At 43.1% G+C, this 25,184-nt stretch overlaps 1 protein-coding gene across 5 annotated transcripts; it reads right to left on the bottom strand.

The window, feature by feature from the left end:
- Positions 1 to 1,974: 1,974 nt before the first annotated feature.
- Positions 1,975 to 24,819, bottom strand: MFAP5 (microfibril associated protein 5). Of its 5 annotated transcripts, XM_027593084.1 has the most exons (11): positions 24,730 to 24,819; positions 12,814 to 12,954; positions 12,202 to 12,268; positions 11,206 to 11,241; positions 8,139 to 8,183; positions 7,785 to 7,817; positions 7,143 to 7,178; positions 5,224 to 5,253; positions 4,444 to 4,531; positions 3,804 to 3,877; positions 1,975 to 2,400 (listed from the first exon to the last, which is right to left on the bottom strand). In XM_027593084.1, exons 3-11 carry the CDS (start codon positions 12,257 to 12,259, stop codon positions 2,288 to 2,290), a joined length of 513 nt encoding a protein of 170 aa, XP_027448885.1. In that variant the 5' UTR covers positions 12,260 to 12,268; positions 12,814 to 12,954; positions 24,730 to 24,819; the 3' UTR covers positions 1,975 to 2,287. The 5 variants fall into 5 exon arrangements, with proteins under 5 accessions (XP_027448885.1, XP_027448887.1, XP_027448888.1 ...); XM_027593086.1 differs by lacking the exons at positions 7,143 to 7,178; positions 24,730 to 24,819 and having other exon boundaries at positions 12,814 to 13,009; XM_027593087.1 differs by lacking the exons at positions 11,206 to 11,241; positions 24,730 to 24,819 and having other exon boundaries at positions 12,814 to 13,009.
- Between the last annotated feature and the right edge of the window lie 365 nt (positions 24,820 to 25,184).

Below are 25,184 nucleotides of genomic sequence, written 5' to 3'. Positions count from 1 at the left end.
CCCACTGCACGTGCTCTCTCTAAAATAAATCTTGGGCGCCTGGGTGGCTCAGTTGGTTAAGCGACTGCCTTCGGCTCAGGTCATGATCCTGGAGTCCGGGGATCGAGTCCCGCATCGGGCTCCCTGCTCAGCAGGGAGTCTGCTTCTCCCTCTGACCCTCTTCCCTCTCGTGCTCTCTATCTCTCATTCTCTCCCAAATAAATAAATAAAATCTTAAAAAATAAATAAATAAATAAATAAATAAAATCTTAAAAAAAAAAAAAAAGCTTAGGCGCTCCTGGGTGGGTGGCTCAGTCAGTTAGCAACGGATTCTTGATTTCATTCAGACCGTGATCTCGGTGTCCTGGGATCCGGCTCTTCGCTGAGCGGAGTCTTGCTTGTCCCTCTCTCTCTGCTCCTCCCACCCCCCCCCACATGCTCTCTCTCCATCTCAAATAAACGAATAAAGTCTTTAAAAAGAAAAAATTTTTTAATAATTTAAAAAGTACAAATTGGCATCATTCTAAGCATGAGAAAAAAACATATCAAAGACCACTCTTCTGAAAAGGAATTAAGAAAAATTTATTTTAAAATGTTTAATTTGAAATATACACAATACTGGGATGGAGGTGCTTTGTGGTGAGAATGCCACCTCATTCAATATACGGTAGGAGGATCATGTTCATGGTAAGATTCTTAAATTGATTCTTGGAAATTCTGTGCCTATGAGATTTTTCTACGGTGGGTACAATATCCACTTAATACCTCTATCTATTTATGAGGATATTTACTTTTAGAGGCTGTAGAGCAGAGATTACATGCTTTGGGTCTTAGCATTTCTCTTTAATCAGTTGTGCAAATCCCATTAAACTAAATTGTTTCTTAACAGCAACAGTCTGACGCTCATTTACATAATTTTCTTTCAATAGGAAAAGAATCCAACCCTACCAAGTGGAGAGGAATTCTGAGTGTGTAACTTGCCTCAAAGTCTCCTATTTCTTATCTTCGTTGAATTTTGTGGGCTTTTTTGGAAAGTTACTAAGTTATTCAGATAGAAGGATCTATAGTATGTAATTGGTAACTTATTATGTTGTGGACTGCTGTTTTAATGTTTCTCCCCTTAGGAAGCACACATGGTGGTTATGAATTAGACTGCATCTAGGTTTCAAGAAATTCAAATAATGCATTTAAATCTTGAGAATCACAGAATGAAAAGATACCTTAGAACCAACATAGATTTAACCTCGTCGTGTTAGAGATGGGAAATTAAACCTGGCTTACTGGTTTACCTGATTACTGCTAGACCCAGGATAAGAATGTAGGTTGTCTGACTATTGTGTTTCTTTTACTCTTTCTTATAAACCAATAGGTAAACTTGGTCTGCTTATTAAAATTTAGGTCTGAATGCCCTTCTTAAGCCCCAAATCAGGCTATTCCAGAGTCCATTTGCATGGTAATCTCTACAGATTTCATTTAGTGATGAGAATGAAAGAAGTAGCAGCAAATCAAGGAAACTCTGACCAAAGTCAGAAATGATTTCACATGAAATTGTCTAATTTGCGAGGATGGGCAACCCCCATCTGACCAAAAATAAGTAAATGGGACTTTATACCCCTACTTGCCAATTGGACAACTGCATGAAAAAGTGAATAGGGAACCAGTGAGCCCCAGTTCCATACGTAGCCTACTCCTCTCTCTTTATCCTCAGCCTCTGAACTTAACAGACCTCGTCTTGGGTCTTTGTATGTTGCCAGTAGGATTGTGTAACTCTTGGTTCTGGAGAATTGTCTAGGACTACAAAAATTACCATGACTCTTCTCAAGGAAGATCTGAGCAGGCAAATCCAGCAAAATAGTTAAAATAAGAGTAAAGAGTGCTATGTAAATGAATGAGGCATTAATCTAGGAAACCCCTGAAAATCAAAAAAAATCGCTAGCCAAAATGGACAGCAACAACTTCTTCCACCCTAAGATTTATTTCAGACAGATTTGATGGTAAATATTAACCTAAGGTTTATTTTCCTTTGAAATTGTATGTAGAGTGCTTATATATAAGCCACATGGTTATCATTAATCTATGTCTATGATATTGAGAAGCAGCAAAACCATGCAATAATACAGACTTTATGTTATCAGTCTGGGTGAAAAATCAGGGAGTGGAAGCAAAAGCTAGACACTGCAAAGGGACTGTTTTAAGAAATACTACTGTCTGTGGGTTAGCGGACATTGGTTGCACAAGAAGGAGTTCCCTCTTGTTAGAGCATTCTCTTCCACCCACCCACACATTCTTCTTTCCTCTTCCTTGATGATCACAGACCACTGGGTCTCTGCAAATTCACATTTTCACATGGAGGAAGTCGGAAGTAGTTGGAGCGACGGAGTCGCCTTGGGGGTAAACCAGCCATCTGACGGCAAAGTTCATCTAGAAGAGAAGCAGAGCATAATGGGATGGGATTGCAAAAAAATAACAAGGGCTCCTGTTTAAAGAGAAAGAGAAGACCCCAGGGTGCTGTAGTGAAAGACTGAAGAGAAATAGATCTAGGCTAGAACCCCAGATGTGCAGCTTGCTGGTTATTTCTTACTTACTAGAAAGTTTCTTAACTTTGCTGAGCCTCACTGTCCCTTCCAGTATAATCATGAAATACCTGCCTCAACAGTGTAGTTGTGAGTATTAAAATGAAATAATGTATGCAAAGTACCTAGCACAGGTGGCCAGTAAATTTTAGGTTCCTCTGTATACCTAGCTCCCAATTCTTATAATCATGGATTTATTAATAGCAAAAAAAAAAAAATGAGATTCAATAATTCACGATATATTTAAGTGTTTACTGTGTGCAAATGGCTAATTTTAGTAAGTCCCCTGAGACATTTGAAAGTGCCTAGAGTCCCAAATACTCATCCTCAGTCTCAAGGTGCTTCCCTTGCAGGTGGCTTGCACAAGGCCAATGGGGGGCAAGTAGCAAGTTTCCTTCTGCGAAGTTAACTACAGCTCTTACTCAGGAGCTCAGTGCAAGATGGGCTGCTGAGTCAGAAGGCGCCGTGTCTGTGGTGCCTTCGCCAACCACACTTATCGTTTGGGGCTGGCCATAGGGAAGGTGAGAAGTATCTTTGTTCCCACAATGCACAGTTTATAACCACACACTTTGGACCCTTGTAATCATTTTTATAAAGTTTTTCTACCCTTGTTTACTTCTAAATTTTCACAATAAGTAATTTAAATGGTTCCTGGCATTGGTAGACTGTTTAAAATGTTGCCAACTGCTAAATATCCAGTCTGCTTTTTTTTATTTACTTATAGGCTCTATACAAACATCAGTGTCTCTAAATTAGTGGATTTTTTTTTTTTTTAACAAAGTTTTTCCTTTATGAACATGGCTTCCAACTATGGCTGTCTTGGCTTTTTTTTAAGTTTTCATTTTTTTTCAGTAATCTCTATAACCAACGAGTGGCTCAAACTCATGACCCCAAGATCAAGAGTTGCTTGCTCCCCAGACGGAGCCAGCCAGGTGCCCCTGACTTGCCCTTTTCACATAGAACCCCAGTGAACTTCAAAGCAGCCAGAGCTTCAGAAAGTTCTATGTATAGGAGAGGTTGGGGGTTACAACCTAGCTGGAAAGAGACCCAAGCATACTTTTCTTACGTATTAAGCATGCTTCTTTCCTTGGATTGCTTATTTAGCAGAACTTGGTAGAGCAGGGATTGATGAGGTTTAAGGAGGTGGCCTAAAGCCCTCCTCAGAAGCCAGACCTCGGACCCATTGGGACCATGTCTGTACTCACTGCTCTCATAACTGCTTCCCCCACGAAAACCCAGACATCATCTTACCTTTCATAACTTCGTGTTCTTTACAGACAAGACGAGAGCAGATCTCATTGTTGATGATGTACATACGTCGTAAACTGCCATAGTCCCAGTGACATGGTTAAGGAAGGAGATAGAACAAAGCATTGTGGGGGAGAACTAGCCTAGGCTAAGGGTGCCTGCTCAACTGCTGTATCCCCCACTCTCCCTATCTGTTCTCCTCCTCTCTGGATTTCCTCAATTATTTTGGACCGCTTTTTTCCCTCCCAGAGGAGTGCAGAAAATGGAATGGTGAGCACTCCACCTAGAGTCAAGTTTAATACTCCTCCCCACTATTTTCTACCTTTAGAGTTGGGTCTTTTGCTTCAGCCTTTTTCTATGAGGTAATAGGTTCACTGTGCCAGTATTTCTCTCATGACTGTCCCTTCCCCAGCCCTGATCTCACTTGCCTTCTGGCATCTAGTCTTATTGGCCAGTCTGTTCTCCATATACCTCAATTCAGACTCCAGGTTCTATCTGGCACCAGCAGGAATAGCTAGGAGGATCATGTTAAGAACTTCTGTGCCACAAAAACTGAAATCCCCTGGTGGGTGCTCATTAAACAGTTACTGGCATGAAAATACGACCATGGATGATGCTTTCTGCATATCCTGGGATCCCTTACCTTGTGAAACATAACTGATGAATGCATTGCTTGACTGGTCGATGCACAGAGTAGAGTCTCGTGCAAGCGAATTTTTCATCCCGGCAATCTGAAGAAGTCCAACACAGAAAACAGGGATAAACAAAGGATTCAAGAGGTGGAAGAAGGTAGATAAAATGGGGAAAAAAATACAAAGTAGTCTCTACACAGGATCATTGCAGTTTGGGGAATGCCCCTCCCTGTTTACCAAAAGAGAACGGTAGGAAATTGGCTGAAATAAAATTTTGGTGCTTTCCTACCTGGAAGCAGAAGTAGATAAAATAATCTTTGAGGGTTCTTCTAGGAAAGTCTTTCTAGGGTTCTCCAGGTGGCCGTATGAAATATAAAATTGAGATGCTTTTAACCCCATTCTAAAGAATCAGAATTCTTAAGTGGGTCACAGTTTCTATTTTAGTAGTTTCCAGTCCTAGATCATCAGTACAATAGAGAGAGCAGCGCTGGCCATGACAACTCAAGTAATACTGGGTCCTTCCAGTTACTTCCCAACTCACTAACCACCACAGAAAGTCCAAATCTAGTTTAGGAAGAGGATTCTTTCAGGATCATCCAACAGTGGTCCCATCTTTTCCCCCATGAGATTGAAGATAGGAGCTCATAAAAAAAGAGTAGGAATGAAGAGCACTAAAAATATTCTTTGAGAAAGAACTGGAAGCAAACTCGAAGGTCTACCAAGTATCCTTCAAAAATAAGGAAGTGTGAATCCCCAAGAAGAAGGCTGAGGAAAAAGACGTGCAATCATACCTGTTGTGGTATTTTTATCAGTAGGAGAAGCTGGAAGGCAGAAATTTTATTCAGTTATTACCAGTTCCAGTAGTCACTAGCTCCACAACCCATGTCGCCTCACTTATAAATAAAAAACAAATGAGTTGCTAAGCTTTAGCAACTTCTAACAGAAAACCCACGATGGGCTGTTTTGTTCCACAAAATTGGAGAGGTTTAGAAGTTAGGATAGGAAATCTGATTTTGCCTTTCTCCTCTTCTAAAATTGAAAAATTGATTTTCATTTTGTCTTTGTTTTGTTGACAAGAAGCAAATTTAGTAGGGACACAAAGCAAGGAGCCATATGCCCAGAAGAGCTTCATCCTACAGCTAAGGGAGAAAAGATTGTAGAAGCTCTTACTCATAAAAGAAAATTTCTTCTCCGTAAATCAAATAAGTCATCATGAGTTCTTGGATAAAAGTTAACTCAGCAAAGAGTAGCAAAGGTCACAGCCATAGCCAAACTTAATCTGAGGTCAAGTTAAATATGGGCCTAACTGGTAGAATGAGTAAGTCAGGGAGTAAGATGAGTCTTGGGAAGACACTAACCGTGGGAGTTATGTGTCAAAATGCCATTGGAAGAGTTGGCGATAGATAGAATACTATGGGAAGTATGCTAGGTGATCTCATCTATCCCCTGGTTTCAACTGCAGGCTTAAATCCTGAGAATTTTCAAACTTCTACTTCCAACCCAGATCTCTGCTAAGCTCCAGACTTAACGAAAAGCCCCCTGACATTTTATGGAAGAGTTTGTAGATTTTTCCAAGATCCTTCAAATCTAACATCTTAAACTGGCCTATCTTTCCCTTCACCGATTCAAACTGTTCTTCAGTGAATGGTCCCACCATCTACCCAACAGGACACTGGACCTCATCTCAACAGCTCAACAGTTCTCTCTCACAGCTCACACTTAATTCTCCCTACCTCCACCTCAGTGAGTGCAGGCCATCATCTTTTAATGGGACTAGTGCAATAGCATCCTGGCTGGATTTCCAATTCACAAATCTGATGGGAACCTTTCTTTGTCTAAGCTATTCTGATGGGTTTTTATTTCCGTCCTAAGCCTTCTCGCATAGTGTTTTCTTTACCCACAATCTCTTCTCCGTCATTACTCGATTCACTTCTACTTGTTGTTCAAGAAGCAACTTAGTATGTATGCCCTCCACAGAAGCCTTTCCTAAGCCCCAGCACTGAATATACTCCAGGACTCTTTGTAGTCGTCTGTCGCTTCTTTTACTTATCCTGATTATGGCATTTTGTAAAACTGAGTAAAGTTACCCATTTGTTTATCTTGTGGATTAGACAAAAAATATCGAGTAAAAGGAAGTCAGTTTTGTTCGTCTTTATATTCCTGGTACTCAGTAGTAGGTTTTCAGTAACTATTTCTTCAAAATCTAGTTTATGTCTCATTTTCTCACATCCTACCACTCGTTTCTTGTAGATTTTGCCCTATTCATTAGAAAAAAAAAAAAGTTTCCTCAGTGTGCCAAGCTCCGTTTTGTGTTCAAATCTTTGAACATACTGTTCCCTCCTTGACTGCCTGACTGGGTCCAATTCTTTTTTCAAGAATTGGTTCAACCATTACTTCTAGGAAGTTTCCCTTTAGCTTTTCAAATGTTGATCTGTTTATATATTTGTCTTGCCTTTACCCACCCAGGCTTGGAAACTTTGAGGAAAAGATCACACGTTGGTATTTTGTACGTCAGACACCCAGCACAGCCCCTGCTTATTAGGGGATCAAAAATGTCATTAATTTAAATTGAACTGTTGGAAGAATGTGCTACATAAACTGTAGTCCTGTCTATGTCGGATCCTTCATCAGCTGTACTGCCTTCCATAATGGGCTCTGGGGAAAGCCCAGAATGGCCCCAGTGGCCCTGGGATCGCAGATTTGAACTCACCCAGGTCATCTGTGGAAGGCTCGATATCAGCCAGAACTGAAAAGGCACAAAACATCAGGTATGAGGAGGGCTTTGAACTGGCAAGGGGGAAGGCGCAGGAGAAAAAGGAAGACTGGAGGGGCGCCTGGGCGGCTCAGTCGGTTAAGTGGTTAGGCATCTGACTCTTGGTTTTGGCTCAGGTCGTGATCGCAGGGTCTTGAGATCAAACCCTGGGTCGGGCTCTGCACTGGGCCTGGAGCCTGCTTCGGATTCTCTCTCTGCTCCTCCCCCACTATAAAAAATAAAGACTGAAAAAAAGGGAGAATGGCGGTATGGGGCAAAGTCAAGGCTATGGCTGGGTTTGTGTATTATATCCAAGGGAATAGAGTTAATTGTTAAGTAATGGTGAAATTTCCTTTTGAAGAATATTTGGCCTACTGACATTATACTTTATTATACATGCCTTATTTTAGCTATTCATCCACTTTGTTTCATCTTTTTAGAGGAATGGGGACTCTCTTTTTGTCCCACTGTCACTGGACAAAACACCCCCAATCCCTCTATCCCTTTCTTAGATAAAAATACAGGATTAACTCAAAAGCTGGGAAAAATAATTGTGGATATTAACAATCATGCCATTTTAAAGGCGGTAGTAAAACTTACCTGTTTCATCTGTAGAGGGCTCGTTCACCAGATCTGCAAAGATACAACACAAAGAATAATAAAAAAAAAAAAAACCACAGGAAAAGTGGGAAAGGGAAGCAGGATAAAGGGATGATCTAAAAGGAAGCAAGAAAGATTGAAGTGAAAGGATATGGCCTCTTGGTCCCATGTCAGGGGCTCTCAGGAAGGAAGTGGGAGAGAAAACATGTTCACAGCATCAGTGGTATCTGAGACGCTAGGGTCTGCCTGAGCTCAGGGGGTCCACTAACGTCTTTCTACTCCACATTTATCTTTGTACAGACATCTCAATCTTATTCCCAGTATGAAAACGAAGAAATAAAAAGGGTAGCTTACTAGGATCTTCTGTGAATGGTTCTGGAGTCACTGGAGTCACATCATCTGAATAAAAAAAAGCAGAAAACATTTTAAATAATTTTTAAAAGATTTTCTTTATTCATTTATGAGAGAGAAAACGAGAGGAGGGGGAGGGGCAGAGGGCGATGGAGAAGCAGACTCCTCGCCAAGCAGGGACCTTTTTACCTGGGGCTCGATCCCAGGATCCCCGGACCATGCCCTGAGCTGAAGGCAGATAGATGCTTAACCAACTGAGCTGCCCAGGCGCCCCAGGAAACATATTTTTTGAGCATTCTCTGTCCCCCTCCCATTCTTGTACTCCCAGTGAGTGAAACCTGTCTATCACAGTTGCCAACACGCAGCAAGGATCCCACAATTGGTTTTCATCGTTTGCTTCCCAACCCGAGTCCTTTCCCCCGCAGCCCAAACAAATGTCAGTTTCCCACCTCCACGAAGATACCCGTACTGTCCTGGCCTAGAATATCTTTTTCCCTTCGTCTCCTTTACCTACGTGCCCATCAGATAATCCTCCACAGGCATCCCCTTCCTCAGTTTAGGAATAGAAGAATAACATATTTCATTGTCCTACCAGATAAGACTATAATAGCTAATTTGGGTTTACTATATGCCAGGCACTATTTTAAAAATCTGTTTTTTACGAATGATACAATTGAGCACCGGACAAGTAAATAATTTACCCAAGGTCGTACAGCTTGTTGGAAGTACAATGGATTGATGACCTCTTTGCAATACTTACTTTAAGTGAAAACTGTCTTTACCGAAGACACTGATTTCGATAATGCCAGGTTTGAAATAATTGGATATCAGTTTGCTGATAGGCTTACATAAAAGTATGTTCACCAAAGGTGATGTTGATGATTTTCTGATGCTCAGAAGTGAGGTGAGGAGAGGGGAGGGGATGTTTGTAGAGAATACCTTGCAGTTGATCATTGGAAAGTAAAGGCAGGAGGAGAAATAAAAATAAGTGGTCCAGCTCTTAAGGTGGAATCTATTAAGATACACCAAGAAAACTGTATCTGAAACTATAAATAACAGCACTACCTGAAACAAATTGTCTCAGCTTTAAAAAGTGAAATAACAATGCAGTGTTCACATCTAAATATTTAATAAATATCCCATCTATAATTATCCTTTGTTGTAGATGACTTATCGTCATAATCTGGTTTGCCCACCAGGGGTCAGCAAATTCAGTTTGCTTTGAATTTTTCCTTAAACTTCAGCGTCTAAATGCCATGTTTAGTCTGGAGAAAATAGCATTTTGATACAGCATGCCAGAGCTATTGATCATTGTGGCAGAAGGCAAAACGCAAATAATATATTCTGAAGCAATTTCCCCTGCTAACTGCTTACATCATCCTCTTTTAAAAAAAAATTCCAGGTAGAAAGTCATCAGATTTAGCTTTCACGTTTCAGAAGAAATTTTGGTAAAAGAAATCCAAGTCTGTTCCCATCCCCCAGGACGTTTGAAAAACCACTAGCCCGAGTCGTTCCAAAAACCGTTAAGAGGGGCGTGGAACCTCTCCAGGGTGTAGCCCAATGCCGCCAGTTCCCTTCCTCTCTAGCTGCATTCCAGTCCAGCCACTCAAAGAAATGCAAGTGAACCAGTGGCAGAGCAGAGGGGTTGAGAGTGAGTCCTTGCTGTCACCTCAGAATTTCTGGGTAGAGTACTGGTTTTTGGTGTATTCCTCAGATTATCCACCTTTTCCATGAGCTAACACTGTATAAATGCTTATCTAGGATTCATCTTCTCCGAAAAGAAATCTTAAGTAGGCAATTTCTTTTTAAGATATTTACTAGAGAGAGGGCACGCCAGAGCGTGTGCACAAGTGGGGGTGGGGGGTAGAGGGAGAAGCAGGCTTCCCTGCTGAGCAGAGAGCCCCATGTGGGGCTCTATCCCAGGACCCCAAGATCATGACCTGAGTCAAAGGCGGACGCTGAACCGACTGAGCCACCCAGACAACCCTTAAGTAGGCATTTTCATATCCTATCTCTGCTAGGAAAGCCTCCCAAACTTGTAGACAAGGACTAGACTTTAACCATCCTAGAGAAACGAATGCAAAAATTTTTTTTGCTAATGCTGAACTCTGATGTAGATTCAGAAAGTTTGGGATTCAGACCACTTTGCCCACAGCAGATTAAAAAAAAAAAAAATTTTGTTTCTGTTTTTTTGTCTTCTGTACCAGGATGCACAGGAAGAAATTATATTGTGCCCCAATGCACACATACAAAACTGAAACAAGTTTGAAAGATAATGCTTTACTCTTGCAATGTATTTGCAGTGTACTCCATTTTTATTTTAGTCTGTACTAATTCATTAAAAATTAACCATTGTGATCTGCTAATTTGATTTTATGGTCCATTAATGGGTTACATACTGCTGTGCTCTCAAGGGTTGGGAAAAGTAAGAGATAAATGTAATAATGTTGAATGTCTGGAGGCAGAGTGGAGATGTTTGATTGGAGTTTCCATCATTGAGCTGGAGGAAGTGGCTGCTTGGAAGCCAAAACTTTTGGGTTCTGTCCATTTAGTGCCAGAATTTCGCTGCAGTACTGAGATGACTTTTTATTCTGTCTGCATGTTAGCTTCTCCATTGTTACATGGATAGGAAAAAGCTGTTAGGATTAGTGGCATTTTCTGAGTGAGATAAGAGCTGTATACAGGAGAGTGGAAATTAGAGATGGCCGTAGAGGAGGTTTGGGGCAAGGTATTTCAGTTGTTGAAAAGTAAGAAGATTTTATGAACAGGATAATAGGATTGTGGAAACTGGTGAGTTAGAGCCTATTTTCCACACTTTGGCAATGTGTCTCTCTGTTATATTACAGATTCTTTAACTCTGACCATTCATCAATATTCTTTAACTCTGACCATTCATCTACATTATCCTGATAACCCCAGCAGATAGGGTGCCTGGTTGTCTCAGTTGGAAGAGCATATGACTCTTGAATCATGGGGTCTTGAGTTTGAGCCCCACATTGGGGGTAGAGATTACTTAAGTATATATTTTTTAAAAAACCACAGAAGTGCCCAGCTCCAAAGGTTTACCTACCTCCTCGTTGACCACCAACTCCTAGTGGTGTCCAGTCTGTACCAAAGGACAGAAAAGAGGGATAAATGACTCCAGCTCTACACCCCATAAAGCTTTTATAAGATGAGCCAGAACATGATGGGAAAATGGTTGTACTTTATTTATTTTTCTGCATTTTATTTCTATATAGTCCAATACAAAATTACTCAGACCATTAGTGGTGACATGGAGACACTCAAGAAAAATAAGTTCCTAAGAATAAAGCCCTGCTTTGCCAAGTCCTGACTCGGGATGCCCTTTCCCCCTCATTCCCTAGCAGAAGGAGTGGGGTCTTGTTCGGCAGTAGGGCCCAGCAACCTTCTAATGTGTCCCGTCCCAGCCCCACAGCCATCGTACTAGCTACACTCCGAACAAGGCACAACATGATTTTCTCACAGTGTATATCTGGCAGAATGAGAAAATAGAGCAGGATTTCTTCGATGTCCCGAGATTCACTTTCTGTGGCCAAGCTTTCAGCTCCGTTCTGTCATCTGTGATGCCTTTTCTTTAGCGTATAGCTTGGCACAGGTTTGTGTGCGTGTGAATACATTTGTGTGTATGCTGGAGCTAGTGTGGGGTAGGCGTGAGTGTAGAGTCCCACTCTTCCCCGTCATGCATTGCATTTGGTCCAGTTTCCTACTAGCTGTCTCCATATGGTTGTGAATGCATTTGTGTATCAGCTTCTCTTTCCTGTTTGCGCATACATTTATGTGTGTGTGACCCTCGTTTTGGGTTAATAGGCATTTATTTGCGTGGATCTTATATGCATAACTCTACGGTTACTTCCCGAGTCTGATGGTCTCATCCCAGCCCTTGCTTTTCAGACACAAATCTGTCCTTTAATAGCGATTCTAGAACTCAGTAGCAAGCACCTCTGCTCCCGGTCCCCTTCCGCATCCCGCCCTCCAGTAACGTCCACCTCCATGCGCACCCAGGAGCAGGCACTGTAGGGAGAAAAGATTAAAGGTCGGGACTCACCGGAGGGGATGATGAGTGCGGTCAGGAACAGCAGCACCCTGGGTCCCAAGAGCAGCATATCTAACGGCTGTTGGGAGAGTAGAGGCTGTAATGCTCGGGACACATCAGCATTGAAGTCCAGGCAAGCGTACCTGTAGGGCTCCTGTCTCTTCGTCTGCCCAGGGCTTTTCCTGGTCCCCTGTGTGACGGCAGCCCTTTTCTCTTTTCACCCAACATTTATTTCTCCTTCAGATTCACTTCTTTGATCCCTTACCGTTATTCTCATTCGCATTCCTATTTTCTGCCAAGTCAGAGGAAACTATATAGTTTAAATTGGAGGTGTTTGCCCCTATTCTGTGGCCACTTTCACCCCCAGTGTCTGATCTTCCGTTTTGATATATGGCCTTTTAATTTCCTCTGCTTATCTTGGTGGTGTCTTGTCTGTCTAATTTCATGGATAAATGGGATATTCGCTCAATTCCAAGTCAGTGACATTCCCCATTGCCCCCCGCTGGCTTTCAGTTTCAACACACACACACACACACACACACACACACACACACACACACACACACACACACACACACACACCCCCTCTGTCTGTTCGGGGTTTTGTACAATCAGAGAACTCACTGTGTATTTTTCCTCTGCTCGTTCCACCGAGTCCTTTGGCTGCCGAATGTGCCTCTTTCCTTCTCACGCTGTTTCTACTTTGGCTGGAGAATAGGATGAACAGGGCCACTCCCTGGGAAGGACTTCAAATTTGGCCGTACTCTGAAACAACGAGATGAGGGAGAGCGAGGGAGAGTGAGAGAGAGCGAGAGAGAAAGCCAGGCTAGAGGCGGGAATGAGAAAGGGCTGGGGATTTGCAGTCACTCACACCCTCATTCCAAAGGTTATGACCACACCAGTGAGTGATACTGCTTTCCCTAGGAGGCCTGGCTCCTGCTCACAAATGTCTTTCTTCCATGAGCTTCTTTTCCCTCTTGGAACATGGTCCCAGCCCCCAGCCCACCTCTGCCTTGGGTTCCTTCTTACCTAAAGAGCTCCATCTCGTCTTTGGACAGTCTGCCCCTTCTGTGGCCATCTTCCAAGTTTGAATCATTCTTCCATCTTCTCTCACGTTTTTGACATTTGTCTCTTCGACACCAACAAATTCCTTTATATCCCTGTATTTGTCTCTCTTTTTTCCTCTTTCTTGACCCACACATTTAAGAATGTGGTCCCCCTCCCCCCGAATCCTATTTATTCCATATTCAGAGACACACAGACACCACATGAGTTTTGTCCAAGAGGAGGCTTGGCTGTTAGAAAAAGTTGAAAAATATAGTACCCTCTGAATCCTTTTGAAATGTGGAGGAGCTCTGTGAGAAGACATGTCAGCCTTCTTCTGTCTTTTGGTTTTGTTTAGGTTTATGCTCAGTATCTTGGTTTCTGGAATGTTCAGGACAAAATGCCATTAGAAGTCTAAAGAAAATTGAGAGCCAAACTCACCTTGCTTGCCTTATTTTCCAGCAGTACTTTCCCCCACATCATGTAATATGTAGATAACACTTTCTCTGATCCAGGAGTTTTAAAGTCTTTGTATTTGCTCTTACTCACTGAAACCTAGGGGTTAGATTGGTAAAAATATTTCTACTTTGGGAATAAATTTAAGTTACAGAAACGCAAATCTGAGGAATCATTGACCTGGTGTGCATTTACTAGTGTGTAAGTTTCACATTCTCTATTAGCTCCTTGAGTCTACATTGTATATCTCCCTGAGGAGCTAAATCAGAGGAGAATACAGGTAACAGAGCAGATCATGTTTAATAGAGTACAGACTAGAAAAGGAAAAAGTAAGAAAAAGAAGGGAGGGAGGGAAAGAGAGGAAGGAAGGAAGCTAGTTAGCTGGGAGGAAGGGAGAGCAATGGACATAATCAGAAATAAGGAAACAGCACCTTTGGCTCTGCCCAAGGAGCGATCGATACATGTTCCATCTCTAAGATACATGGGTTCTGGTCAGTCTCCAGAACAAAGCTGAGTACCAGACCCAGCTCTTTCTTATCTGCCTGGCCAAGAACTTGCTCTTTGCCCATCTGCTCTGCAGCTAGAGTGCAGAGGTGGAAAACAGATGTGATTCTAGTCTGGTGAGAGTCAGGGAAAGGAAAGGCAGGGAGGTGGGGGTGGGGAGAGAAACAAAAGCCAGATGCAAAGCAGAGCTAAGGCAGGACATAGAATAGAGAGCTTAGAACAACAGTCATGTTTTCCATGAAGCTCAGACAGATGGACAAACTGAAGTCAGGCCAATCATTTGGCAGGGAGAGCAATGACCTCAACGTGCTGGCCCAGCTCGAGACCATAGCGCAGGAAAGTCTCCCCAGGCGGTAGGAGGGGGTGCTCTCCTGGGGTCCTAGGAGGGAGTCTGAAGCTGGGGCAGTGAAAATGGAACAGAATGTTCAGAGTAAGGCAGAGGGAGAAGGCAGGCAGGCAGCAGCAGCTTAGAAGGAAAGGAGAGGAAATCCAGCAAGCACTGGTGAGAGCAGAAACCGTCATCCGTTCATGCTGTGCTTATAGGCATTCAAGAATGCAGTTGGTTTTAAAGTAGTCTGAATTTTTTTTCTTCCTTGCAGCGACGGTGCCCCTTTATTCTAGCATTGTTCCCCACTTGTTTTCAGAGCCTAGGTTTGGAACCTCAGGTTCGGAGAATCTCAGATTTCCTTTTCTCAAGGTGATTTGGTCAGCCTCTGTTCTATTCCGACATGAGTTTATCATTGAAGTACATGGCGTCACGATCAGCACCAATGGTCAGATATGAGCAATGGCCATCCAGAGAGCCCTGAGACTGTAATTTTCTGAGGTTCTCACTGACAGTGGGGAAGGTACTCTCGGGGCAGCAGTGCGTGCCCCCATCCAACACAGGCTGATCTCCTGTGGGTAGGTCGAGAGCAGGTTCTCCGGGAACAGGAAGATCCTCCATGAAACCGACTGGCAAGTGCAGAAGCCACTTAATGCAAGCAAGGAAATGTTTGAGTTACCTAGGAAAATTTTTAGTTTTCCAAAAGGTCTCCAGTCAATGGAAGATGGGTATAAAGTGCAAGGAAACAGAAGGGAGGCAGACATGCAAGACAGCACTGGCTCACAGGCTCTATTCGTCTGTTTATTGGCCTGTAAAGAATACACCCATTAGCTGAAGGCCTCTGGGCAAATGTACAGAAACGTTATTACTCCAGTCCAATCTAACTAAATTAAATCCAGGGTCTAAACACGAAAAAAAAAAATCCCATAAAAGGAAAGCGAGAAGGGAGGAGGATTATACGAGGTGGGGAAGGAGAAAAGGCAGAGAGCTGTGTGTGTAGAGGAATGAAGCAATAAACTAGTAACAGCCCAAGTTAAAAGATGGACTCAGTGTAGGAGTTAGAAGCTAGCAAACATATGTCGTCGGACAACTTCCCACTTCTTAGTAGCCCAGACTTGCTGTAACTCCCTTCATGCCTCTGTAGTTTGTACTTTGTGTTCCTTCCTTTCTGACACATCGTTTCCCAATTCCAGTAAATAAATGCTCATAGGTACATCAAAACCCAGGTGAGATGCTGTCTCTTCCCACAAATCTTTCCTAGTCTCCTCTGCTTCTAAGAGTTTTTTTCTTTTTCTTTCTTTTTTTTTTTATTTCAGAGAGAGAGGGAGAGCACGAGCGGGGGCGTTGGTGGGGGGAGCCACAGAAGGAGAGGGGGAAGCAGGCTCCCCACTGAGCAGGGAGCCCAAAGCGGGACTCAATCCCAGGACCCTGGGATCACAACCTGAGCCCAAGGCATATGCTTAACCAACTGAGTCATTCAGGTGCCCCCGTTTTTGTTTTGTTTTAAAGTATGCTCTGCACCCAAAGTGGGGCTTGAACTCACCACCCCGAGATCAAGCCACATGCTCTACTGATTGAGCCAGCCAGGTGCCCCCTGCTTCTAAAGAGCTTATCATTCTCTCCACTGAGCTACCTTTTTATTTTCATAAACATGTCATCAACTCTATTGTACTCATTTGCATGAGTAGGGTGTGGGTGTACACATCTCTATTCCTGATTAGACCGAGTTCCTTGATTGCAGAGGTGAGGTCTTACTCATCTCTGGCTAATACTATGATTAGCACTAAAAAGTTGAAATTTGGTCATTTGAATTGAGTTGAGATAACGACTTAAAATTGTGACTTGCAATTTCCACGTAGAAACTTTCAAAAACTGGGGGGCCTGGGTGGCTCAGTCGGTTAGTCATCTGCCTTTGGCTCAGGTCAAGATCCCAGGGTCCTGGGATCAAGCCCTGCATCGAGCCCGCATTGGGCTCCCTGCTCCCCCAAGAGTCTGCTTCTCGCTCTCCTTCTGCCCCTCCCCCTGTTCGTGTGCACATGCTCTCTCTCAAATAAAATCTTTTAAAAAAGTTTCAAAAACTGAGTCAGGTATAAAGAAGTAGAGGCTAGAATTCTAGAGAAGAAAGTAGTTTGAGCATATACAAGGAGTGTAGTAAGTGGAACAGAAAGCCAATGTATTGAAGTGATCTGAGGGGAATTAGAGCAAAAGGAAAAAGGCCCAGAAATTGGGCAACAGTTATTCTAGAAACAAAGGAATCTTGGCAGGAAGGCTGTAAAGTCAGTGCATGTAATACATGTAATTGATACCTTCAGTAATTAGTGCTTCTGTCCCATTATTTTGGTTTGGGTAAATCTGATTGCATTGGTGGTCTTGCATTGTACACCCACACCCTACTGACCACGCAAATGTAAAATGATGAAAAATGCTTCATCCCAGTTCAGGATTCTGTTAAGTTTCCTGAAACCCACAACAACAACGAAATTTAACAAACTGATGATACTGGGTATAAACAAACAAAATAGGATAAATACTAGATATTCGTTAATGGGCAGGAAATCTCCATCTCCCTGTTCTACCCAGCAGAAAATAAACAAAACAGAAAGTCTGTACTTTGCAGATACAGGGGGGAAAAACGGGAAAGTATAATAACAATAGCTAGTAAGTTCAGTAGATTTATATGATACATATTTATATTTTTATAGATTGTATGTGCTAGGCAGCCTGCAGGATCCCCTCCCTCCCCGTATCCCCACTTCCTATTCTTTACACCCTTGAGTGTGGGCTGGATTTAGGGACCACTAACAAATAGAATGCAGCAAAGGCATGGCATGTATCTTCCCAGATGAGATTACAAAGACTGGCTTCTAGCATTAGTGCGCTCTTTTGATCTCTTGCTTGCTGTTTGCTCTGAACAAAGCCAGCTGCCATGCTCTGAGCTACTCTGTAGTAATGCTCATGCAAAAGAAGGCATGTCCTAGCCAACAGTCAGCAACCCCAGGACTGCAAAAAGCCATGTGAATGAACTTGGAAGTAGATCTTCCCTCAATTGGGCCTTGAGAAGCCTGCAGCTCCAGCCAACATCTTGACAATAGCCTCGTGAGACCCTGAGCCAGAGGTACGCGGCTAAGCTGTACTTGTATTCCTAATCAACATAAACGTGGAAAATAAATTTTTGCTGCTTTAAGCTGCTAAATAGATAAGTAATATGTGCTATCCTATAATACATAACTATTTCATTTATTATATAAATAAAATAACATTTTTATATATGTATTTTTAAAGATTTTATGTATTTATTTGACAGAGAGAGAGAGAGAGAGACAGAATGAGAGGGAACACAAGCAGGGGGAGTGGGAGAGGGAGAAGCAGGCTGCAGGCTTCTGGCCGAGCAGGGAGCCAGATGCGGGGCTCAATCCCAGGACCCTGGGATCATGACCTGAGCCGAAGGCAGTCGCTTAACCGACTGAGCCACCCAGGTGCCCCAACATTTATATATTTCTAACTGTATATAGTATATAATAATGTCTTATAATATTGCTACAATTATATGAAAGACTAGGTTAGCTATTATTATGCGTTAGCTATTAATATTTACTAGTTAATAGTAATGACTAATGTTTATGGAACATTGACCATATGCTAGACACTGTGTTAAGAAGTATGATTATGGGGCAGGGTCCTGGGATTGAGCCCCGCATCGGGCTCTCCGCTCAGTGGGAAGCCTGCTTCTCCCTCTCCCACTCCTCCTGCTTGTGTTCCCTCTCTCGCTGTGTCTCTCTGTCAAATAAATAAATAAAATCTTTAAAAATAAAGTATGATTATGCTCCCTTAGAAATTAGCGCATTCGTAGGAAAGCGTAGAGAAAAGAGAGAAGAAAGGAAACAGATACAGAGAGGGGACAGAAGAGAAGAAAGACACAGATAGTAAGAAGGGAAAAAAGGAGAGAGAAACAGAGGATGCGAGAGAGAGAACTCATGTGGAAATCACAGAATTATCCTTTAATATTCACTATGAATTTATATAATTTAGCAGTACAATTTACTTGAAATGGAGACCATAAAAAAAATCAAACAATTTGAGGCACCTGCCTGGCTCAGTCTGATGCTTGATCTCAGGGGTGTGAGTTGGAGCCCTACGCTGAGTGTGGAGATTATTTTAAAATGTTAGGGGCGCCTGGGTGGCTCAGTCATTAAGCATCTGCCTTCGGCTCAGGTCATGATCCCAGGGTCCTGGGATCGAGCCCCGCATCCCCGCTTCTCCCTCTCCCACTCCCCCTGCTTGTGTTCCCTCTCTCGCTGTGTCTCTCTCTGTCAAATAAATAAATAAATAAAATCTTTAAAAATAAAATAAAATAAAATGTTCGGGGCACCTGGGTGGCTCAGTCAGTTAAGCCTCTGCATTTGGATCAGGTCATGATCCTGTGATCATGGGATAGAGCCCTGTGTCAGGCTCCCTGATCAGTGGGGAGTCTGCCTCTCCCTCTTGTCTTTGAAATAAATAAAATCTTAAGAAAAAACTGAACAATTAGAAAATCTAATCTGACTTGCAAGAAAGAACTAAAGGAATTTAAGTAATTTTGCCTGAAAAGAAACGTAAAAATTTTTAAATGTGCTATTAAAGATTTTGGTAAATTTATATGTACCACCTCCACAAATACTAGGACACGGTAAAAATGAATTTATTTTGGCATTTAGCTTATATATTGGAGTGACTTCCTGCATAAACGACCACGAGTAATTACAATGAACTTATTCACTTTGCCTGGGTGGTTCAGTTGGTGGGTTTGTATGACTTTTTTTTAAAGATTCATTTATTTACTTGAGAGAGAGGGCTCGAGCCCGAGCAGGTGTGGGTGGGGGGAGGAGCAGAGGGAGAGAGAATCCCAAGCGGACTCTGCCTTGAGCCCCACATGGGGCTCCATCTCACTGCCCTGAGATCATGACCTGAGCCCAACCAAGAGTTGGTGGCATAACCAACTGAGCCACCCAGGTGCCCCAAGTGTGAGACTCTTGATGTTGGGGTTTCAAGTTCAAGCCCCACTTTAGGTGTAGAGATTACTCTAAAACATCTTCAATAAATAAATAAATTATTTATTCAACAAACATGGAGAAATTCCTACACTCCTGCCTTTCTTTTATAGACATTTGAAATACAGTAGAAATAATGGGCAATATTTTGCCATTAGTTTCCTTTCTTAAGGAAAGCTACGGAAATTTTTTCTTTGCAGACAGACTTCTTTAGTGACTGAACGTTGATATATTTCTGGAAACAATGATGGATTGGATGGTCATTAAAGTTGGAACTCCTCATAAGTAGGCTCCACACCCAATGTGGGGCTTAAACTCACAACCCTGAGATCTAGAGCTGCATGCAGGCTCTATGACTGAGCCAGCCAGGTGGCCTGTAAATTTTCTGGTAGAAGAGTGAAGGGGGCTCTTAGAGCTTTCTGGAAGATGGTGATGGGTGGGAGTGCAATGCCACGCATTCCAACACCGCATACCAGTTGATTATCATGAACCATTGATATCTTTCCACTTGAAGATCTTCTCCCCAGGTCCCTTAGTAGTGCTGTTTAACAAACCATGCCAAAATTTAGTGATTGAAAACAATTTATTATTTTCCCTGATGTGGTGTGTCGATCAGGCAGTAATTCTGCTTTACGTGGTGTTGGCCACAAGATCCAGAATGGCCTCACTCCAACAGCTAGCTGGTACTAGCTGCCCACAGGAATCTGTGATGCGGTTGCCGGCAACAGTTCTCCACGTAGTGTTGACTCATTTGGGTTTCGACAGCATAGCCATGGTTTGAGATGGAGCATTCCAAGAAAAAAAGGAGGAAGCAGATCTCTCTCAAGGCTCAGCCTCAGGTTACCAGCATCCCTCCCCCACATTCTATTGGTCAAAACAAGTCTCCAGCATCAGTTCCAGTTTGGGGGGAGGAGCAGTAGACTCCCTCTTCATGGGAGGAGTGGCAGAAAATGCGTAGCCATCTTTAATCTACCACGGTGCCTCTGAGGTTACAGTGAATCTTTTCAACAGCCTAGGTAAGTGACTTCTGGGCGACATTTGTATTTTGCTCTTTCCTGGAAACCTCATTCCCTTCTCTTCACAGTGCTAAAGACAGCTGTCCCGCAAGGCCCTCTTTCGAAGCTCGGTATTATAGAGAAAATCACTCTCATTTTCTTGTTTTCTGCAGCATTAGGCACTGTTGACCAGTCCTCCTTGTTGAAATATTCTCTTCCCTTGGCGTCTCTGACATCTCATCCCTTTGTCCCTCTTTGCCTCATTCAGTGTCCTTTCACATTTCTTTTTCTTCTGTTCATGCTTGAACGCTGGTAGTTGTCAAGGTACTTGCCCCGGTCCTCTCTCTTTATTACACTCTATCCCTCAGTAGTCACATTTCACGCCTGTGTCTGTATTTTCCATCTATAGACTTATGCTCCCAGATCCACTCCTCACTCTCATCTATTTCTCTCTCCTGAGCTCTACAGCGGAATGTCCAGCAGCATATCTCTATTTGGATGACATCCCACAGGCACCCTGAGTCAGTCAGACTTACCTGAGCAAGAGATAAAGCTGAAGAGCAGACTCTGGCTAAGCTTTCAGGAGGGACCACCAAGAGACTCTACTGCTGCTCCCACCATCACAAGGATACCTTCTAAACTGCGATGTCACCACTCAGGGTCTAGAACCACCCTGGCTCTGCCTCACTTAGTTTGGTTTTGACTCAAGTTTTCTACTAGGGCACGTGGTTGCTGGAACCTAAGTAACATCCCAGCATCAGCTGTAGGAGAGTCTAGGGTATGTAGTTTTTAGTTGTCCACGCCGGAATGCAGGAAGGTTGGAATAAATGTTGAGCAAGCTACATTATGATGTGTTAGTGTCTGAAGTGGAGTCACCTTCTTCCCTGCACAGTCTTAACTCTATCCCACCCTAGGACTGTGCTGCCAGTATCTGCCCAGCTACTAAATTGAAATATGGCCAGTCATGCTCAGGCTCCCTTGCTCTTTTCCCTCAACCCTGAGTCCTCCCCACACACCCTTGGTCATCAAAATTCTACGGATCTTATTCCTTCATCTTTCAAATCCTTCCATTCTGTCCATTATTTCCATCACCACTTGAGTCCAGCCCAGACATTGCTCCCAGTTTCAGTGTTTCTCCACCCTTGTTCCTAACATGAAGTCCCAAGAGTCCTGTTTCTAGCACTGTTCAGATGAAGTCACTTTCTGGCTTAAAGACCTTAAAGGTTCCTCATCCTTAGGGTATGGATGGAATTCTTAGTATGCATACATATGGCTATTTATATTTTTATCACTCAGGGCGCCTGGGTGGCTCAGTCTGTTAAGCATCTGCTTTCGGCTCAGGTCCTGATCTCCCGGTCCTGGAACTGAGCCCCGGGTTGGGCTCCTTGCTCAGCGAGGACTCTGATACTCCCTCTGCCTCTGCCCCTCTGCCCCCCCCACCCCCGCTTGTGCGCTCTCTCTCTCTCTCTCTCTCTCCCTCTGCTCTCTCAAATAAATAAATAAATAATATTTTTATCTCTCATCACCAGTGCTCCAACCAACCCACTGTATCTAGGACATTTGCACCTTCCTTACCACCTATACTGAATTACTTGCACTTCTGAAAAACTGCAAGCGCTCTCTTGCATCTAAGTCATTGTACGTGCTACATTCTATTTGCCATACCTCCAACCATAATCCTTAGTTTCCCACAATCTTTATGTTCAGCTGGCTCATTGCTACTCATCCTTTTTAACTCAGGTTGTGTAATACCTCCTATGGATTGCTTTCCAGAGTGTCTCCACGACAACGAGTGGCTCAATGTGGACAGATTGTTTACTGTTGTATGCCCAAAACCGGCCTAGAGACTCAACATTCTGTGCCAGAAGGAAGTGTTGAGTGCGAAGGGGAGAGGCTATACTTCCTAAAACTGATCACAAGAGGGCAGCAAATAACTTCTTTAGGCCAGCTAGGCAGTTGGTTTTTCTTGCGTCCCATTTTACTACTCCCAACCGTCTGTTGATATTCGTGTAGGATGACTCTAGAGGTATGCCTAATGAGATGGAAGATTTTTTTTTAAGATTTTATTTATTTATTCATAAGAGACACAGAGAGGCAGAGGGAGAAGCAGGCTCCCCAGAGAGAGAGGCAGAGGGAGAAGCAGCCTCCCCGCTGAGCAGGGAGCCAGATGTGGGACTCGATCCCAGGACCCTGAGATCATGACCTGAGCCAAAGGCAGACGCTTAACCATCTGAGCCACCCAGGCGCCCCGAGATGGAAGATTCCTAATGACTCGGAAGTGTACTTCACTGATAACTCTGATTGGTTTCTCAATGCCAGCCACTTCACTAAGTACTGGTAATCACAAAAAGATGAATCAGGGACACCTGGCTGGCTCAGTCAGTAGAGTGTGTGACTCTTGATCTTGGGGTCATGAGTTGGAGCCCCACGTTGGGTGTAGAAATTACTTAAAAAAAAAAAAAGATGGATCAGTCACAGTTCCTGTATTCAAGGAATCAATTTAGTGGGAAAGAGAAGTGATCCTGAACTTTATTCCTTGATGTGGGAAGAAACAAGTGATTGGACCCATTTTTATCAGTAGCAATGACTGCTTTAGACGGTGGAGCAGTGAGGGCACTTGGCCAGCTCAGTCGGTAGAGCATGGGACGCCTAATCTCTAGGGTCGTGGGTTCAAGTCCCGTAGGGCCTAGAGCTCACTTAAAAAAAAGGGCTGGTGGAATGGTCAGTTATTGGGTGCAAATAAGGTCGAATCTCTTAAATGACTGACATGTTTGAAGAGCAAGATCACCATGAACCCAGCTACTTCTCCCCCAAGTAATTATCAAATGCCTGGAGAAGCATGATTCATCTTAAGCCCACTGCTTTTCTTTTTTTCTCTAACAGACTTAAGCATTATGTTCACAAAAATGAAGTGAAAAGTACAGAAAATTCCTATATACCCTTTGCTCCCCACACTCACATCCTCATCCACTATCAGAGCAGCGCATTTGTTACAACTGGTGAAGGGTGTACAGGGCTAGCTGAAGACAAAGCATAAGCTGACACCCTGCAAACCCCCCCAACACAGATACACACACGCAGTCCTGGGTAGGATTCTGTGTGACGTTCTTCCAGGACTCTCTCAGCTATTTTAATGTAAATACCTTGCTAGAGGAGAAAACAACCTGTCCTCTCTAGCGTTATCTTGTAGGTCCTCTTTAGCATATAAAAGTTGTTTTGGAACCACCTTTTTCCTTACCTCCCTCAACTCCCAAGTATATAATCTGTCCCCCCACTCCCTTACAGCCCTGGTGCAGTAGCTCTTTCTGCCCAGGTGTCCTTTCCCCGTGCTTTAATAAAACCACCATTTTTTAAAAAAGATTTTATTTATTTATTTGAGAGAGAGAATGAGAGACAGAGAGCACAAGAGGGAAGAGGGTCAGAGGGAGAAGCAGACTCCCCGCTGAACAGGGAGCCCGATATGTGACTCGATCCCGGAACTCCGGGATCATGACCCGAGCCGAAGGCAGTAGCTCAACCAACTGAGCCACCCAGGCGCCCAAAACCACCATTTTTCAGTAAAGATGTCTCAAGAATCCTTTCTTGGTCATCAGCTCCAGACCTCACCCCACCGAACCTCACCTATATTCTAAAACCGTATCACTGACTCTACATCGACCCATCGTTATCACCCAAAGCCCAGAGTTTACCTTAGGGTTCACTTTGGCTGTTTTAAGTTCTGTGGGTTATGACAAGTGTATCATGACATGTATCCACCATTAGAATATCATACCGGTTCACTGCCCTAAAAATGCTCTGCTTATTTTTTTAAATAAGCTTTATGCCCAACATGAGTACTTGAACTCATGACCCTGAGATCATGAGAAGGCTGTGAGTTCTTTATCTAGATTCCTAGAACTTTTTTTTTTTTTTTTGGCATGTGGAGGTCCAGTAGTTCAGCATGATTTGTTGAAGACTGTCTTTGATCCATTGTATTGCCTTTGATCCTTTGCCAAAGATCAGCTGACTATATGTGGGTCTATTTCTGAGCTCTCAATTCTGTTCCTTTGATGTATTTGTCTATTCTTTTGCCAGTGCTACACTGTCTTGATTCCTGTAGCTTTATAGTAAGTTTTCTCAGATTTATATATATAAGTATTTCATTTTGTTGGGTGCTGTGACATCGTAAGTAATATATATTTGGTCTTACCTCCTCACAGTTCCTAAGTGATTCATGTCTTTTTGTATGCTAATGAGATGACTTGGTGGTTGGGGGCTCCAGGATAGATGCCCTCAGGATGGGTGCTGGTTGCCAGGGAACAAGTCATGTGATCAGAGGGCTGGAACTTTGAGTCCTGCCTCCAGGGAAGCAGTAACTGCTAATGGCCAGTGATTTAATCAGCTACCCCCATGTAATGAAACCGCCATAAAAAGCCCTAACCAACTGGATTTGGAGAGCTGCTGTGTTGAACAAATTCAAGTGCTGAGAAGGCGTTGTAGCCTGGGATGACGTGGAAGCTCTTGATGTGGTTTTGGAATATAGGTGAGGTTCAGTGGGGTGAGGTCCGGAGTGGACGACCAAGAAAGAATTCTTCTTTTTTTTTTTTTAGATTTTATTTATTTATTTATCAGAGAGAGAGCACAAACAGGGGGAGCGGCAGGCTC

The sequence above is a fragment of the Zalophus californianus genome, chromosome 9 (assembly GCF_009762305.2).
Source record: "Zalophus californianus isolate mZalCal1 chromosome 9, mZalCal1.pri.v2, whole genome shotgun sequence".
NCBI lineage: Eukaryota > Metazoa > Chordata > Mammalia > Carnivora > Otariidae > Zalophus > Zalophus californianus.
This window is presented reverse-complemented; position numbering and strand designations above follow the sequence as displayed.